The sequence below is a fragment of the Boleophthalmus pectinirostris genome, unplaced genomic scaffold, assembly GCF_026225935.1.
Source record: "Boleophthalmus pectinirostris isolate CB_2022bp ecotype Guang Dong unplaced genomic scaffold, ASM2622593v1 HiC_scaffold_3, whole genome shotgun sequence".
Taxonomy (NCBI): domain Eukaryota; kingdom Metazoa; phylum Chordata; class Actinopteri; order Gobiiformes; family Gobiidae; genus Boleophthalmus; species Boleophthalmus pectinirostris.
Window position 1 is genome coordinate 26,534,193 of NW_026571299.1, and position 18,701 is coordinate 26,552,893.

The following is an 18,701-nucleotide window of genomic DNA, read 5'->3' on the forward strand; positions in this document are numbered from 1 at the left end:
AGTCAAATGTTTACAGACACGTTGAAAAAATATGCTGACTAAAGGTTTCTAGATAGAGAATATTTACAAATAAAGCATATTATTGATGAAAGTATTTATTTTGTTTTAGTTTATTACATTTTGATTTAATAATGAAACAGTCTTTGTTACAACAGGTTTTTTGTACGGCCCGACTGATATATCGGTTGGCCAATATGGGCACTTATGGAAATATATCGGCTATCGGCATAAACCTTGCCGGTATGGGCCGATAGTCCACGTGGGCATGTTGTACCTTGTTATAAACTTTACACTCCCTATATTATGTCAATTTAATCCAATTTACAGACAGAAAAATGTCCTAATATGTGGTGCCGCATCAATATTTATCTGTGAAGTCATTTGTCTGCCCCTGAACGCACTCCCAGAGTCACATTACTCACTTGCTCTTGTTTACACCCGCATCTGCTGTCAACATACTGGATTATATTATATTTACAGACAATCGTTTCTGAGTCAGAAAGGAAGGACACTTATTTGTGAAGATTTGTGATCTAAGAGGAGCCTGTGTGAGTCCTGAGTGTTGCAAATGTGTCGTTTTTGAAGCTGCTTTTGGTTCTTTGTCATTGGTTAGCTCTTAGCTGCTGTAGCTCCCACACATAAACAGCCTGTTTTCTCTTACACTGGCCTAGTGTAAAGTGACTGTAAGTGGCTGCGGACCTGCATTGATATGTAAGTGAGCTGTGAATATAGGTGTGAATGCTGTTTACTTACTTTTTTAACAGTCTAAAATGTCATGCAAAAAATGCCATTAGGCAGAATTACTCTTTAAGGGACAGTTCAGAATTTTGGACATTGGGTCAGAGTACTGCAGATGTGTGGAGACACTTTTTCAAATATTACATACAGTCCTTGTATTTGGAGAGGTTGTTTGTGCTAGATTAGCGCAAGTCAATGGCCATAGTTAGCCTGCCACTAAAAACGGACTTACCCACTCCACAGTGTACTCGAGGCAAATCTGTTATTATTCTAAACTGTCCGTGTGAATGTCTGTGTCAATAGAATAATTTTAGAAGTAAAACTAACCTTGCATCACATGAATCATCGCATGTTTAGGGACTATTTTCTCAGCAGCAGCAGAATTTTACTCTGCTCTAGTTAGCTGTGATGATAAGAAGCCATAACTGAAACTGGCTTCTTCCTGTGTCACTGTGGCAGCTGCAGGTAAACAAACTATTACAGAGCCAGGAAGACAGGAGCAAGGTGATATCAGTCCGCCGCTGCCAAGCTTTCTATCAGGAAGTACAACTCACTGCTGCTGCTCACACATAAATCCTTCAAATGAAAGGTTGGTTTTACTTCTAAAATTATTCTATTGACACAGACATTTACACGGACAGTCTGGTGTAATAATAGATTTGCCATGTTCATCAGTATAATATCAAAATCCAGCAATATTTTCAAACAATAAAACAGGTCCAAAACAAAAAAGCAGTTAAAACATACAATATCTATAAGAAATATCTATAACAATATCACTCTCCCCTATATCTTGATAACAACTCCTTAACTGATTAGATTTATTTAATTTATGACATTATTTTGTTTTGGTTTAATTCTTTCTGCTCTCCTGTATAATAAATTGCAAACCACCCCCATATTGTAGGAAAACAAAAAAAAGACGTATGTATGTATGTGTGTGTGTATGTGTGTGTGTGTATGTGTGTATGTATGTATGCACTTTGACTGTTTTTAGAGGCAGGCTAACAGTGGCCATTGACATGCAATAGCCTAGCACCAGCGACCTCTGCAAATACAAGGACTGGATGGATCATTTCAAAAAGTGTCTCCACATATCTACAGTACTCTGGCTCACTAGGAAATGAGGTCCTATGTCTAAAATTCCAAACTGTCCCTTTAAATATGACTGTAAAAAGGCAGAATAATAATAAATGTTGTTTAAATAAACCCAATTTAAAACCCAGTAGAGCCAAACCTTAGTTTTATAATCAAAAGAAGATTTATAGTGAATTTTAAAATCACTAAATATATCAGCATTTATATCGACTACTGGCAGCTCCAACTCCCATTTTATCAGTATCATATCGGCCGCAAAAAAAAATCCATATCGGCCTGGCCCTAGTTTTTTGCATGTGTTTTAAAGTCTGTAGAATCCAGATAACAATTACGAAGACAAAATTCTCCAAGTCGACTAATTGTTTCCAGGGATGGTCCAAGAGCTCATGAGACAACAAGATCGGGCACACGTGAGAAAAATTATCTTGAGAGATTTTTTTTCCCAAGTGTTTACATTTGGATTGGATTAAAAAAGAGTTATGTGCTGGTGAGTTACATCTTACAGTTCCAAAAATCAGTACTAGAATGGAAACAAAAATATGAACTCAACTAGATAAAAAAAAAAGTGAGGTCAAAATTGGAAACCGAAAATTGTGCCTCAACCAAACCTTAATTGTTGCAGCTCTATTATGTACTTTATTGACTTTATTGGAGAGTTCGCCACTAACTTGCCTCAGGTAGTGCCACAGGACCAAATTACAGGTCGGATTTGTGGAGCAACACAATAGCAATGCGTGTTTAAAAGCTGTTTTTGGCAAATAAAAACACCTTTAATGGAATAAATGTAAGATGTAAGCTTAATGCCAGAGGGTGGAGCATTGCATAGTGCGCCTTTAAATCAGAAAGACCCTAAAAAACGGTTATAAGTTTGAGAGCAAGTCAAGATAAGAAACTGAGCTGTGTAAAGAGTTAAGTGCTGTGAGTGCATGGAGTAAAAAGACAGACGAGCACTGCCCTCTGCTGGACAAAAGTGGTGGTTCATGTGGTACTTTCTTATGGTAATGTGGCGCCCTCTTTTGTGATTTTTAGTTAGTGCAACCTTCATGGATGAATTCACGACTCTGAGAGACAAGGGATATTCAAACAGGTAAAACTAGATCCACACTTTGTCTTTTTTTGGCTTCTACTTTGACACTGTTTAAATCCAGGCTCAAAATGCTTCTGTTTAGCCGTACATATGATTAAAAGGGTTTCATTCTGTACTTTTCTCTCTCATTTAATATCTTTTGCTCTTTTTATTTTTAATTTTATTATGATTATCTATGTTTTGATTTGTTTGTATTGTGATTGTAATGTCTTTCTTATTCTGTAAAGCACTTTGAATTAGTTTGTGTTTGAATTGTGCTGCACAAATATACTTGCCTCGCATTTTGATAAAATTTTGGAGTGAAAACTTTGTAGTATTGTGAATTCTTAAACTACTGGTGTTGTCACTAGGGCTGGGTATTATGAAGCTCTTGATACAATATATACTTTGATACATATGCCACGATACAATAGTTTTTTTTACAATGCACTTTCAATTCAATACGATTAAATACAATATATTTCAAATTGGTTCTATATGCTTACATGCTTCAGTAAAAAAAAACAAAAGGTCTTTATTAAACCACTAATACTGTACAAAGTAAAAAAACAACACCCATTTTACTCATTAAAACAGTGAAAATGTATTAGGTTTCTTTTCTCCAAACAAGCTGCACAGTTGTAGCTTTTTCACACAATAATTTAGTAAAATATATCAAAAAATATTCCAAAATATATGGTTACAGCAGCCCACGGTATCGATACTGTATCATTAAAATAAAATGATACAATTTATCGATATTTCAATATTTTTGCACACCCCTAGTTGTCACGATACTAAAATTTCAAATTCATTTCAATTAGGGATATAACGATATCCAAATCTCTTGGTACCATATTTATTGCGATATTTTGTGGAGGATATTGTCAATATTCTACTTTTATCTATTAAAATTCCTTGCAAAACTTTGGTACTGTCATAATCCAGAGAACTAAGACTTAAAAGTGCTTAATAATAACAGCTATTTCTTCATGTAAGCCTCAGTCAAGCCTCAACCGAAACAGAGCAAAGGATCATGGTCTATGTAGTTTCCCTTTTTTTTTTTGTTTTGTTTTTTTTAATTCATGCAAAAAAAATACTTTTTATTTAGACAACAGAATGTCATTTTCACCATTTGTACTTCTACTTGTTCTGATACAGCTCAAGATCATTCAAGTTCGCCTGTTGATGTCTTTTATCTAGTTTCAATATTGGTTTTGGTATCGTTTGGTATGTGATTTCCGATACTTTTGACAAGCCTATAGACTACTGTAGATAAAAGTGTTATTGTGGAATGACTCCCACTGAACTGTTTGAGAAGTGGGCAGGGCTGGCATGTCTCCCTCTGATAGACTCGCTTTGAAAACATATGACACATGGAAATCAGTGCCGACGCAGTTAGAAACGTGTCTATAGAAAAGTGAAAACCCACGTTTGTTTAGGCCTGCATGAGATCTGGACCTGCCAAGTCTGTAGTTTGGACCAGAGCCTCTTTTGAATCTGAACATGCAGGAGATTTGTCTATCAGCAGTGCAATATTTCAGTTTTATGTTGTCAGTATATCATCTTTTGTTAAAGAGGCACTATGTAACTTTTTCGTTGGGGGTCCGTCACCTGCTTGTGTTGATGGATATGTCATTGCTCTGTCTGGAATGTTCCACAGTATGACTTTAAACAGCTCTACCTTACATTTATTCAATAATAGGTGTTTTTTATAGCTCAAAAATACCTCAAAAAACAGGCATTCTGACTGAGCGGGGTCTCCCCTTCTCAGATCTGACCTGTAACTTGGCTGTTTTGTTTCCATGAAGATAGAAAGGTTTAATATCATATTAAGAAACATCAAAGACAAAGCAGTAACATTTCCATGGAGAAAAGCATTTGACAGAGCCTCCACCAGAAAATATACACAATGCAGCTTTAAGATTAGACTAAGACTAAACTGAATGGCTCAATATTTGGGAAAGGTTAGACCAGTTTAAGCAAGTTTTTTGTTACACATAGCACCATGGATCTATAAGAAGAATTGGATGTGGCCGCTCCACAGGTACTACAGCTCCCAGGAGCTCCAGCTCAGAAAGAATTGCATTTTTTGTGAAATCAAACTGCCTGTGTTCGAATGACAGGTAATCCACAGCTTTCATAAAGGTCAGATTTTATAGTGATTCTTCTGTATTTTTACAATATGAGCCTTTTCTCATTAAAGGGCCTAAAAACTAGTTGTGTAAGAGTTAGTCGATCCCTGGTTTGTGCCCGCCCTCTAGCAGCTAGCGCTCTGATTGGACAGAACTGCACATATCTGACGTCACACCTTTTACGGCGTAAAGCCAGTATTTAGGAAGTATTGCAAAAGTAAAAATCTTCTTTGGCGCGATTGCCAATGAGCACAGGCTGTTGAAAACAATACAGCACCATCTTGGATTCATCTACATTTGTTAGAGCAGTTTTCATGTGTTGTTTTCATCCAGTGAGCTACTTTTACAAAATGAAAATGCCAGAGAGCTACTAGTTTTATCGGTCACAAGAAATGTCGTATATATAAGAGCCACAGCAAGCCTTAGATGAGGTCAAGTTACATGCCAAAAACAAACCATTATTCACTTATTAGTGTTCAAAGGCATCAAAATGACATGTACAATGGTAACAGGGATATTCATTTACAAATTTGGTAACACTTTAGTTTAGGGATCACATATTAATAGCTAACTAAGTGGTAATTGTTACACTAATAAACTGTTAATTAGCTATTAGTCGATATTAATCAAATATTTATAATGCTTATTAAGATTTCCGTGTATGCACAAAAACATCTATTGTAATCTCCACTACTTTAACTGGAAGAAAATAGTTAGATACGGCCTTAGAAAAAAAATGCATTGAAAGTACTTTATAAAGAGCAACAAAGATGTAATTAAGCACTTACTATGCATTTTACTATTAACTAGCTATTAATATGTGGTCCCTAATCTAAAGTGTTACTTCAAATTTTACTTAATCAGCACTATACGTGTAATTCAGAAATCCCTTGGTGAGCTACTTGGTGTGGGTGGAGAGCTACTGGTTGCTCCTGAGCTAGAGGTTGGAGACACCTGTTAGAGTTATCGGTAACGCTATATAATAACTACACCTAATTTAACCTTAATAAAGCATGAACAAAGACTTAATTAATAATGATTCACTCTTGGTAACTACTGAATTAGTACCTGAATTAGCACTTACCTTGCACTTAATTCACCTGTGCTGTAAATAGTAACTCATAAGTATTTCTTACTTAATTACTCATGAACTAACCATTTGTGTGTGCATTTGTAAATGTATATTTAAGTACAAATTTGAGCATTTATTAATGATTAGTAAGCCATGAGCGAATTACTTACTAGTAATGCATTATTGTTTCTCTGGAATTTGACCATCCTTAACAAATGCTTAATAAAGCATAATTAGTCTTCACTTTAGAAAATCTCTCAGAAAGACTTAACAGATAACAGCTGCCTGAATTAGCATTGCATTGCATTATTAATAAATCATTCTCTCATAGCTTACTAATCATTAATAAATGCTCAAATGTGCACTTAAATATACATTTGTAAACATGCAAATGGTTAGTTCATGAGTAATTAAGAAGTACTGAGTTACTATTTACAGCACTGGCGAATTCAGTGCAAGTTAAGTGCTAATTCAGATAGTAATTAAGTAGTTACTAAGCATGAATCATTATTAATTAAGTCTTTGTTCATGCTTTATTAAGGCTAAATAAGGTGTAGTTATTATAAAGTGCTACCGAGTTATCACATGTTAGTTTTATCACGTTAGAGCAGGGGTGCTCACACTTTTTCAGCATGCGAGCTACTTACAAAATGACCAAGTCATAAAGATCTACCTAATACAAAGCCAAGCAAACTGCACTGAAACACTCTGCCCCTTTTTTGGACCCTCACCCACAGTTTGAGAACCCCTTCTTTAAGAGAACTTCCTCTGGCACTTTACACAAAACTGTGAAAAAAGTGAAGGAAGATTTTTAAACCTGTTTTTTAAAGTTTCAAACTGGAGTTTCATTCTTTTCTGGTTTTCCAGTGATATTTACCAGCCTCTGCACGTTTACCAAACCAAACGCACATCGTGACAAACACAGATGCATTTGTGCACTTTTGTTAGGCAAACTTCAGCCAAATGTGGCAGTAGGTTTGTTCTGTAGATCTGCTCTATGCTGTAGACCTGCTTTGTGCCAACACTGTAACACAAATTTAGACTCATTTTTGCTTCACGTTTCGTCTTGCTCTTCTAATCAGCGCACACTGTGGAAGGGGCTTGTTTTCTCTGTACACAGGAAGGAGCGAGAGCATGAAAAGGCGAGGGGCAGCGTGCTGACGTGAGGCAGATGGACAGGTAGGATTGTTTAGAAAGTTGAACCTGCCCTGTGATGCACGCTGGTACACGAGGGCACACACTGTTGCAGACGAGCCGTGCATAGGGAGCGTGTGTATTTGTGATGTGCCATAGAGTCTCCGCGGGTTTCAAATGAGCGCACAGGCTGCACTGAGACACCCCACACGCTCCTGCACCCCGGTACAAGTTTATTGCCAACAGCAGCGGCCGTAATGAAATATGATCTCACTTGTTGAGTGTCAGACCTTGAGTGAGAGACAAGACCGAGTCCAAACGCGAGTCCGAGACGAGACACGATGATCTACCCACACGACCTTGGCGATCGACTGGTAGATCACGATAGACGTATTGAGCACCCCTGTGTTAGAGTTACCACGTTAGATTTATCACATGCTAGAGATATAGAGTGACAGATGTCCATATTTACCCGAGACTCAGTTTTGAGCCCTGTGTCCCCTGTCCCAGCAGATTTATCCAAAACCAGTGATTTGTCCCAGTTTTATACAAGAAATGTCCCAGGTGTCTGTATTTTGGACCAATTTGATCCCTGCCAACATTAAAGGCATACATTATCATCTATTTATTTAGGTAAAATACAGAAAAGCTGCTTAAAAACAACCAAAACACAAAGAAAACGTGACTATACTGACTCACATTAGTGCTGAGTTCAGAAGAATTTTCCTTAATTACTCACTTGTTTCGCAATATTATTATTAGCAACTAAACCAAACCAAACCATGGATGTCCCAGTTTTTTATTTTGAAAATGTGGTCACCCTGTAGAGATTGAACATGTTACAGTGAGCACATGTGAACACAGCGCTAACGTCTTAAAGTGAAGTGGAATCAGGGCCTCGTGTGACTCTGGAAAAGGACCGGGCTAATATTAACATGCTAAATTTAAACTAACCGCCCTCCACAAACACAAAGACTCAACATGGGGGGCAAATGTACCACAACAGGGGGGTAAAGAGAGGGACAGAAAGAGGGAGGAGGGGTGTAAAAAGAGTGAGAAAGAAAAGAATAAAGAGAAACAGTAGAGAGAGAAAGAAGAGAGACCAGAGAGAGGTAGATAGTGTCCATGGAGAAGTTATTGTTTTACTGCCAGTATTCCAAAGTATGGCATTAAACTTTTCAATCTCTATAGAAACAAGAAGACGACGCCACCAAGCCAATTTACAGGTGAGATCTGTGAAGAGGCGACTCCATTCACATTCAGAATGCAGGTTTTTAAAAGGTTTTCTAAGCGATAAAAACACCCTTAATCGATAAAATACATCTTATAAAGTTTAATACCATACTGTGGAACATTACCATCAAAGCAACAGCATCTCTATGGTAGCGGACTCCCAACTTGAAAAGTTACATAGTGGAGCATTAAGAAACTGAGAAAGAAATTATATTGAGAAGAGGGTAACCCTGGATTTGACTACCCGAAATTTAAGACCTTTTTAAGACCACTTAAATGAAAATTAAGACCAACGTCGCACCCATTACGCAAGCAAAAAACACCAGGTCTAATTCTAATAATGATCAACCGACTACCAGTACTATATCTAGAATCTAAGGCTACATTTATATGATGACAATCTGAACAGAAGACACAAAAGTGGCGTAGCGTCTTCACTTTTTATTCCGTGTTTAGATGAGTGTTTTCGGGAGGTAATCTGCGTGCATACAGTGATGCAAAGTGTGTGGAATTGGATTGTGTATGCATGTCAGGCGGCTCGGTGGTGACGCCGGGTGGTGATGTATGTGACGTAAACGTGTACCCGACGTGTGCAGATCTGACAAAAGTTTTGCGTCTTGGGCAGTGTAGATGGAACTGATTGTTTACTCACTGCCGCCGGCGCCAAAAAACAAAGTATTTTTTGTGCATACTCCAAATTAGATGTTCATTCACGTTACATTATTTCACTTTTTTTTTCCCCCTCCATTTACCGTATTTCCCGCACCGTAGGGTGTGCTCATAAGCCTCTAACCCCATCAAAAAACGACTGTGCGCCCGCAATCCAGAGCACCCTATACACAAATCCACTCGGGTGTCCCAGCACGACTTCAGTAAACGACAAAGCCGCACCACCCGCAGCTCACACAAACACACACAGGGCAGACAGCGACCGCACAGCGAAAAACAACCGCAGCCACACTCATCGCTCCACACCAACGAGGAACGGAATGGAGGAACGAACCGAGTGCAATGTGCCACTTCTAGACACAACTGAACAACTGAGTCACTGCGAACACGCCGACAATCCAGTGGTCCCAGACAGCACCCTCCCTACACCCCACAACTGAACAAAGCCCAGAGTCACCGTGAATGCACCAAACAAAGTCCCTCTGACACTTCCACCTGTTGTGTTTCCTTTAATGCGCCTTATATTCCGATGCGGTTTATTTGTGAAAATAGTTCAAAAATAGACCATTTAATGACAGTGCCCCTTATAATCCAGAGCGCCCTATGGTGTGGAAAATACGGTAACATTGCACTGTAGCCCGGTTGAGTAAACAAAAAAATAGGCTAATGAAATTTAAGACCTTTGTGAAAAAAAATAAGACTTGGACAACATAACAAAAGGCCTTAATTTAGGAACATGAAATTTAAGACCTTTTTAAAACTTTTAAGACCTCGTGGCTACCCTGAAGAAACAAAACGCAGATGAAGACAATGAAGATGATAAAGAAAGGAACAGAGAGAAACAAAATGGAAGGGGGAGGAAAGAGAGTTTGGGCTTGAGAGAACCAAAAGAGAAAGTCGTGAGAGACAGAGAGACGATAGAGAGAATCAGGGAGGTAAGAGCGAAGGGAAAGAAGAAAACGGAAATTGAGAGAGAGGACTGAGAAGAAGAAAGATCGAAACGAGAGCGAGAAAATAGTAGTCAGAGTGGGTATGAAGAGGAGAGAGGAGTGGGGGGAAAAGAGAGGAAGAGAGAAAGGAGAGGGGGTAGCGGGCGGAGGGGTGTAGTGTGTTCTCCATCTGCTGTGGTCAAACAGAGGAGATGGACACACAAAGCTGAGTGTTGCGGGCAAACAAAAGACTCGGAGAAGCCCGGACAGAAAGAGAGAGACAAGAGAAGCGAAGAGAAAAGAGAGGGAGAGAGAAGACCCCCACCCTCCACCTGCTACTGCTCACCCTCTTTTACTCTTTCCATCAAAAACACGACTAAAAACTAACACTGTTTAAGGTAGGCTTACATCAAGACTATTATATTAAAGTCCAAAAATGTTACCTAGCAACCATGTATTAGAATGGGCTGTACACAGAACTTAACTAAAAATGTAAAAAAAACACCTTTATTTTGTTGACTTAATGTTTAACAGGTCAAAAAAAGTTTGTTTCTTGTGTAAATTGTGCCAAACTTTTAGACAGAATTCTCAAACTGAACTGTACTTCTTTCCTTTTGAACTTCTTCCGTCATTTATTTTTACAAGAGGTTTGATTCCACTAAATTAAATCAAAATTTGTGAATCATTAAAACTTGTTGTATGCAACTTTAAGGCCTTGGAGACATTTGATCATTTGTTTACTAGTTTGCGACAGAATTCTCAAATTGAACTCTCTACTTCCTTCCTTTTCAACAGATTTTTCAACTTTTCTTCACAAAATGCTTCTCAATTTGTGTGAAACTGTCATTTATATTTACAAAAGGTTTTATTACACTAAATTAAGTAAAAAAACTAAAAAACAGACAATCATCAAACCCTGTGATATGCACTTTAAGGTCTTGAACACATTTGAACATTTGTTTACTAGTCTGCAACAGAATTCTCAAACTGAACTCTCCATTTCCTATAATTTGACAGATTTTTCAACTTTTCTTCACAAATTCCTTCTTGATCTGTGTGAAACCTTCATTTATACTTACAAGAGGTTTGTTTTATTCCGCTAAATTAAGGTATAAAATTTAAGAATCATCAAAACCTGTGATACACACTTTAAGGCCTTAGACACATTTGATCATTTCACAATAGTTTGTGACAAAATTCTCAAATCGAAACTCTACTTCCAGTAATTTTCAACAGATTTTGCTTCTTGATTTGTGTGAAACCTTCATTTATATTTACAAGAGGTTTTATTCCACTAAATTAAATCAAAATTTGAGAATCATTAAAACCTGTCGTACGCAACTTTAAGGCCTTGGACACATTTGATCATTTGTTTACAAGTTTGCGTCACAATTCTCAAACTGAACTCTCTACTTCCTTCCTTTTCAACAGATTTTTCAACTTTTCTTCACAAATTGCTTCTTGATCTGTGTGAAACCTTCATTTATATTTACAAGAGGTTCGTTTTATTCCACTAAATGAAGGTCAAAAATTAAAGCACTTTAAGGCCTTGGACACATTTGATCATTTGTTTACTAGTTTGCAACAGAACTCTCAAACTGAACTGTAATTTTCAACTGATTTATCAACTTTTCTTCACAAATTGCTTCTGCTTGTGTGAAACCTTCTTTTATATTTACAAAAGGTTTTATTACACATTACAAATTAAGGTAAAAAAATCAGAATCATCAAAACCTGTCACTTTAAGGCCTTAGACACATTTGATCAATTGTTTACTGGTTTGCGAGTTTTGTCCTGGTTAGACCTGGTTTGAAACTAGTCCGAGCTGGATCCTGGGTGGGTCTAGATTCAAATCCAAGGCAACTTTATTTGCATGGCTAAGAACAATTAAAAACAACAGGGTTAACAGTAGATATACAACTAATAGAACCGCAACTAGCATTTATTTTGCTAATAAATGAATCCAGACTGTATTCTTTCGATTAATCTGTTAGTTCAGTGGCTCAAACCTTTCACACCAAGTACCGCCAAATCTAAATGAAGTATATAACAGGATTATTCCAGGTCTAATCTAGCGCTGAACCAGCTCTGATTATTTCTTGTTTAGAACTACAGTGGAAATGATGTAAAAGAGGACAAAAAACTAGGGACGTAACAATATACAAATCTCTCTGTACCATATTTTCACAATATGCATTTCACGGTATGATATTTATTGTGATATGTTGTGGAGGCCAAAAAATATGATACATTTTCCTCTTAACCCAAAGAACTAAGATTTAAAAGTGGTTAGAAGTGTTATTTCTTCATGTAGTCTGCACTGAAACTGAGCAAAGGATCATGGTCTATGTAGTTCAACCCTTTTTTTAAGCCATTGTTGCACCATAACTCTTAAAGGTTGTATGGAGGATTTTTGTTTTGTTTTTTGTTTTAGTTTCAAATTGTCAAGAGATGCAGAGATGCAGCAGCCTTGTAATTATGGTGACCAAAAAGAAAAAAAAAAAAAAAGAAGTATGAAAATCTATCAAATGTGGATGTAGTGAGCCCAGATAAACATCAACCAATAGATAACAAGGCTCCCTCTTTATCTATTGGCTGTTAGGTTGTCAATCAAACTCCCTATGTTTCAAGTGTAACTGACTCGCAGCGCGCGGGGATTACGTGGTTTATGCAGCGGTTCTTAGAGGCTTTTTCAAACTGTAGCTTCCTCGCAGTTCGCACAAAGTTTGTCGCGATGGCGGACGAGAACCCACGACCAGTTCGTCGCAAAAGAAATTCTGTTTTTGAGGTCCCTGAAAGAAAAAGAGAAAGGGAAAAAAAGCGAAGACAAACTGAGGTGATTCTTGGAGATTCCTTCCAGCGATTCCGCGAATGAAGCAGACGAAGGGTCTAAAAAGTGACGGGTCAGTCGCTAAATTATTTCTAGACAGGTCACTTCAACAGTAATTCATGAATGTGCGAAGGCTGTAAACAAGCATGATTTCTAGAGTAAGGAGGTGGGAGGAGGTGTTTCTACTGAGGAAGCTGTGGAGGAGGGAGGTGGTGTCACGCATGTTCAGCATTTGAAAAAGGATGGTCGCTGTATTTCTTTTCCCTTGTAATTTGTAATTTGATATATTGTGATGGTCCGTGATATAATTGTAAGACTTTTGACGTAACAATACCACGATATTTCGGTTACTGTTACATCCCTATAAAAAACTGACAAAAAACAAACAAAACTGAAGAGCTGAAGAGAGGAACCACAGTTTGAGAAGGACTAAATTACTTCTCTTTCTTTCTTAACCAAAAGAGATCCATAAAAAAGTTAAAATAATGACACCTGATGACATCCTGACAGAGAATATACTTTAAGTGTTTTGGGGCATTGGGGCCAATCCGTTAAAGATGACGACACGTTAAGAGAAATGGAGAAGGAAGAGAAGAAGCAGGGGGAAGAGAGGAAGAGAGAGGGGGAGTGGGGGGGTCTGGAGTGTGGCAGGAGTGTGCGTCCGGTGAAGCAGAAACATGTGACAGGCGCTCATTAAAGTCATCTGCAACAACGGGGGGAGGGGGGCAAAAGACAAACTTAAAAGAAAAAAAGTTTTAATAATATATGTATTTATTACAGTTGGGACTTGATTAAAAAAATAATAGCAATTACAGGCTTTGTATCAATGTTTATTTTATGTAAATGAATTTTAGTGGACTCATTTTTTTCTTCCTGAAGCCTGTCATTTGTTCGAGTTCAGGCCACTGTCACATGTTTTGCATTTCAATGGTATCACAGAGTTGAGGCGCTTCTGTGATATACAAAACTCTTCTCTGCACAGTTTGCAATAAACAGCGCCTCTGTCAATATTTTCATCAAGGAGTTTTATGAATAGAAATTTACCGTCCAGCAGACCCAGAGCGCTTTCATGCCAGACTCATGGATTGTTGTTGTTGGAACTATGTGCGTCAGTACAGTGGTGTACCATGACCTAGTGCACTGACAAACGTAGGGGTGTGCAAAAATATCTAAATACCTATATACTGTATCGTTTAATGTCATAATACAGTATTGAAATCGTGAGCTGCTGTATTGATATATCACCAAGAGTATTTTGTGGTCGGGCTGGGTATCGTTAAGAAGTTGTCGATACGCTACATATCTTGATACATAGGCCACAATACGATACGCTTTTCGATACAGTGCACTTTCGATTCAATACGATATATTTCAAATCGATTCGATACGGTTCAATGAAAAACAAAGGCTAAATCATGGCTGTGAAACTAAAAGTCCAATAAGTCAACTAAATTTGTGCAAAATTAATATGAAAAACAGCGAAAATCTCAACACAATCGTAGCTCTTACACACAATAATTTAGTAAAATATACCTAAAAGTACTTCCAGCAATATCTCGATACAGCAGTCCACGATATCGATACTGTATCATCAAATTAAGCGGTACGATATATTGTTATTTAAATATTTTTGCACACCCCTATTTTGTGGTATATTTTACTAAATTATTTTGTTACAGTGCTACAGTTTTGTTGTTTGTTCAGAGGAAGGAAACTCATTTATGCGACACATTTGAAATTTTTACTGTTTTAATGATTAAAATGTTTGTGTTTCATATGAATTTTGCACAAGAAGAGGTTTAACAAAGACTTTTAGTATCACAGCCATGATTTAGCCTTGATTTTTTACTGAACCGTATCGTATCGAATCAATTTGAAATATACTGTATCGAATCTAAAGCTCACTTTATTGAGATATGTATCGTATCATGGCTTATGTATCAAGTATTTGTATCGGTAACTTCTTAATGATACCCAGCCCTAGCCAAACGTTCTGTGTTGTTTAGCAAACTGTGATAAAATTTTTAAAATATGAACGCATTTTAATTAATCGTAATTAACGTGTTAATGTCCCACCCTTAGTATTTATTTAATAGGGGCATTGTGCAGTAAAAGATGCACTGCGCAACTTTCCCAGGGGAAGGGTCCGTCACCTGCTCGTTTCCATGGAGATGTTATCATTTTGCCTGGAATGTTCCGTGGTATGACATTAAACACAGCTACATAGCGTTTATCCCTATGAGTGTTTCTATTGCTCTCTCTGTGAATAGGGTTGCCTCTCCACAGATCTGACCTGTAATTTAACCTAAAGTTGTCTTCCTTGAGATAGACCGGTTTAATCTCTATCGTGGAACATTCTAGACAAAACAATAACATCTCCATGAACTAAGCACATGATGGACGCTCGAACAGAAGAAAGAAAACCCAAATTAAATAAATGTAAAAGCCAGATAATATAAATACAGCTACTTTGACCTCAATATTAGAAGTTGAGTTTCAAACCAGACGCTGTCGAGAAAACCTGACCAGAGTGCCGCAAAATCCCTGTCTGCTGCACTACTGAACTCCTGTAACCTTTATGAATGAGCTAACCACCCTAATGCTAACAGGCTGTAGTATTTGTAACAGTGGAACTTTGAAATGAGGAAATCTTTCGTTCTCTGGGTTCCGTCTTACTCACCGTGTAAAACCCCTTTAAAAACCACAAGCAACAAAAACAAAGCGTTTCCTGTTTTTATTTCAACGACCAGATCAGTACATGTGATATGGTCCAGTCACAAAGATAAGAAGTTTTTATTTGGGGCTGCGATATTACTCGAAACGAAAATGAATTTTAAATGAACATAAAAAAGAACACACAAAATGTGCGTTAGTACGGTAGTCGACAATTTGGAAGTAACAATACATCTGATTGAAATACTATGAGTACTCCATATGTCCATTATTGTAAATTCGTTATCCCATTGCCACAAGTTTTTATTTTTTGGGGGTTTTTTTTTTTGAATTAAAGCTGGACTACGGAACTTTCCTGGTGTGGTGTAGGCAACTGTTTGTATTCATGGATGTGTTATTGCTTTGTACTCATCACGATTCTAGAAATGTAAAGATGATTTCAAAACGCAATACTGATTCTGATACCATGAAAACAATAACAAAACTAAACGCTTTAGACAGTAGAATGTGATTACTAACATTAAAGTTGCGTTGCGTAACTTTTCTGGTGGAAACTCCGTTTCCTGCTCGTTTCCTTCGGAATGGATATGTCATGTTTCTGCCTGGAATGTTCCATAGTATGACATTAAACAGCTCTGGCTTACGTTTATGCAAATACAGGTGGTTTTACAGCTCAAAAATACTTAAAAAAAACAGGCATTCTGTGACTGTGAGCGGGGTTGAATCTCCACAGATCTGACTTGTAACTTGGTGTGGTTTGGTCTCTGTGAAGCTAGGAAGGTTTGACGCCGTACTGTAGAGTTGGGTAGCTCAGTTGGTAGAGCGTCTGCTTGCTTGAATACCGTTCTTGTGCTTGGGCAAGACACTTAACTGACCAGTGTCTGCGTACATCGGTGTGTGTGTTTGAATGGGTGAGTGGTTCCTTGGTGGTTTTAAAGTGCTTTGAGAGTCTTGAAGGTGGAAAAGTGCTGTATAAAAATGTGACAATTTACCATGACCAGACCGAGAAACGTTTCAGACAAAGCATTAAAGGGACAGTCCGGAATTTTGGACATAGGGTCTCATTTCCTAGTGAGCCAGAGTGTTGGAGATGTGTGGAGACACTTCATTAAATATTCCATCCAGTCCTTGTATTTGCAGAGGTCACTGGTGCTAGGCTAGTGCATGTCAATGGCCATAGTTATCCTGCCACTAAAAACAGTCTTACCCACTCCACAAAACACCCGAAGCAAAACTATTATTACACCAGACTGTCCATGTGAATGTCTGTGTTGATAGAATAATTTTAGAAGTAAAACCAACCTTGCGTTTGAAGGATTCATGTCTGAGCTGCAGCAGCGAGTTGTACTTCCCGATAGAAAGCTCGGCAGCAGTGGATTGATATCATCTAACACCTATCTTACCGGTAAATAAAAATTCCGCCGCTGCTTAAAATAGTCCCTCAACATGTGACAATTCATGCGATGCAAGGTTAGTTTTATTTCAAACATTATTCTAGCAACACAGACATTTACATGGACAGTCTGGTGTAATAATAGATTTGCTTCAGGTGTTTTGTGGAGTGGGTAAGACTGTTTTTAGCGGCAGGATAACTATGGCCATTGACATGTACTAGCCTAGCACCAGCGACCTCTGCAAATACAAGGACTGGATGGAATATTTCAAAAAGTGTCTCCACACGTCTCCAACACTCTGGCTCACTAGGAAACGAGGTCCTATGTCCAAAATTCCAGACTGTCCCTTTAACAGCTTCATGGAGAAAAGCGTTTGACGTACCCTTCACCAGAAAAGTTACACAATGCACTTTTAAATCAGAGTACTTTCTTTTCTATTCCCATGTGGCCTTATATCTGTGTAATCCCTCAGTGGTCCAGGTAGGTTTCGCAATGGTCCATGGGCATATACTAGTGCAGACATGTCAAACTCAGGCCCGGGGGCAATATTTGGCCCACGATATAATTATATTTGGCCCACGAGATCATATCAAACATGTATTAGAGCTGCCTGTCGGCTACAGATATATAGCTATAGAGACATTATTTATTTAAAATGTGGTTATCATTTTATATTTTGCTTGTTCTGCATTCAATGTTTAAGCAAAACTTTTATTAAACATTTATTTGAATACGAAAAGGTTTAACATTACATATCTCAAAAGAAGAGGAAACATGAAGATGCTGTTGAATTTTTTCAATAAGTATTTAGTTTGGCCCCTGACTTAGACCCAATTTTTTTAATTTTGGTCTCAGTGAATTTCAGTTTGACACCCCTGTGCTAGTCTATGTGCTCTTATACTTGTTCTGATACAGCTCAAGATCATTCTAAAGCTATTCAGAAAAGTTAATTTCTGTCCTGTGATTCAGACTTTTCAGTACTGATACCTGCTCAAATCAGTGTTTTAGTTTGGTTAGTTTTAGTGTTGATTAGTATCTAATTTTCAATGCTTTTGACAACCCTAATCCAGTATGGCATTAAACCTGTCTTCCCTAGATAGTCATTGTGAGAAGTACCTGGAACTCCCTTTGTTTCATCGCTTGTTCGTCTCCATGGAAATAGAAAAGTTTGCGTCGCACTATGGGACATTCCGGGAAATCCGCACCTTTTGTCTGGTCCACAGTTTCCAGCGCAACTCAAAACCAGCTTCCTCTTGGCTCAGTTGTGTAAAGAAAATGAAAAGTTTGACGTGGTGAAATTCGCTGGAAATGAGTTCGAGTCTTTCTCAGTTGTAACTTTGAGCAGCGGAAGGATGTGGTGTGTGGTTAGCGTCAATGTGATGGACCGGTCAAATTGAAATAGAAAGAGGGAGAGGAGAGAGATAAGAGAAGAGAGAAAGACAGGGGGAATTACTAATGCTCTATATCAATATATCACTATAGTTTTTTTTTCCTTTCCTTTTTCCCTTGATGGGTCAAAATGAATATGCATTAGTCAAATCTGATATTTTTCGTGCAAGTTTTTAAACTCCATACACCACTGACCTTTGGAGATGGAGATAGATGAATAATAAAGGATTACTCAAATATGTAAGTGAAAGAAAATCCAGCTCCAGGTATGTTATAACACGGCTTAAAGCTCATAAGAGTAAATTTTGCGTCATATAGGAAGGGCCTTTAAAAAACCCTCT

At 37.8% G+C, this 18,701-nt stretch overlaps 1 protein-coding gene across 2 annotated transcripts in view; it reads right to left on the minus strand.

Annotated features, from left to right (window-relative positions):
- The window catches only part of mapkapk2a (MAPK activated protein kinase 2a), a 58,827-nt gene that overhangs the window by 18,497 nt on the left and 21,629 nt on the right, over window positions 1-18,701 (minus strand). Inside the window, exon 1 of one of the 2 annotated variants that reach the window (XM_055160244.1) lies at window positions 18,088-18,222. The exons of the other annotated variant lie outside the window; for it this stretch is intronic. Within the exon in view, the coding sequence (XP_055016219.1) occupies window positions 18,088-18,108 (21 nt within the window). The 5' untranslated portion in view covers window positions 18,109-18,222. Of the gene's footprint in view, window positions 1-18,087; window positions 18,223-18,701 lie in introns of those variants that run through there. 2 annotated transcript variants of the gene reach the window in all.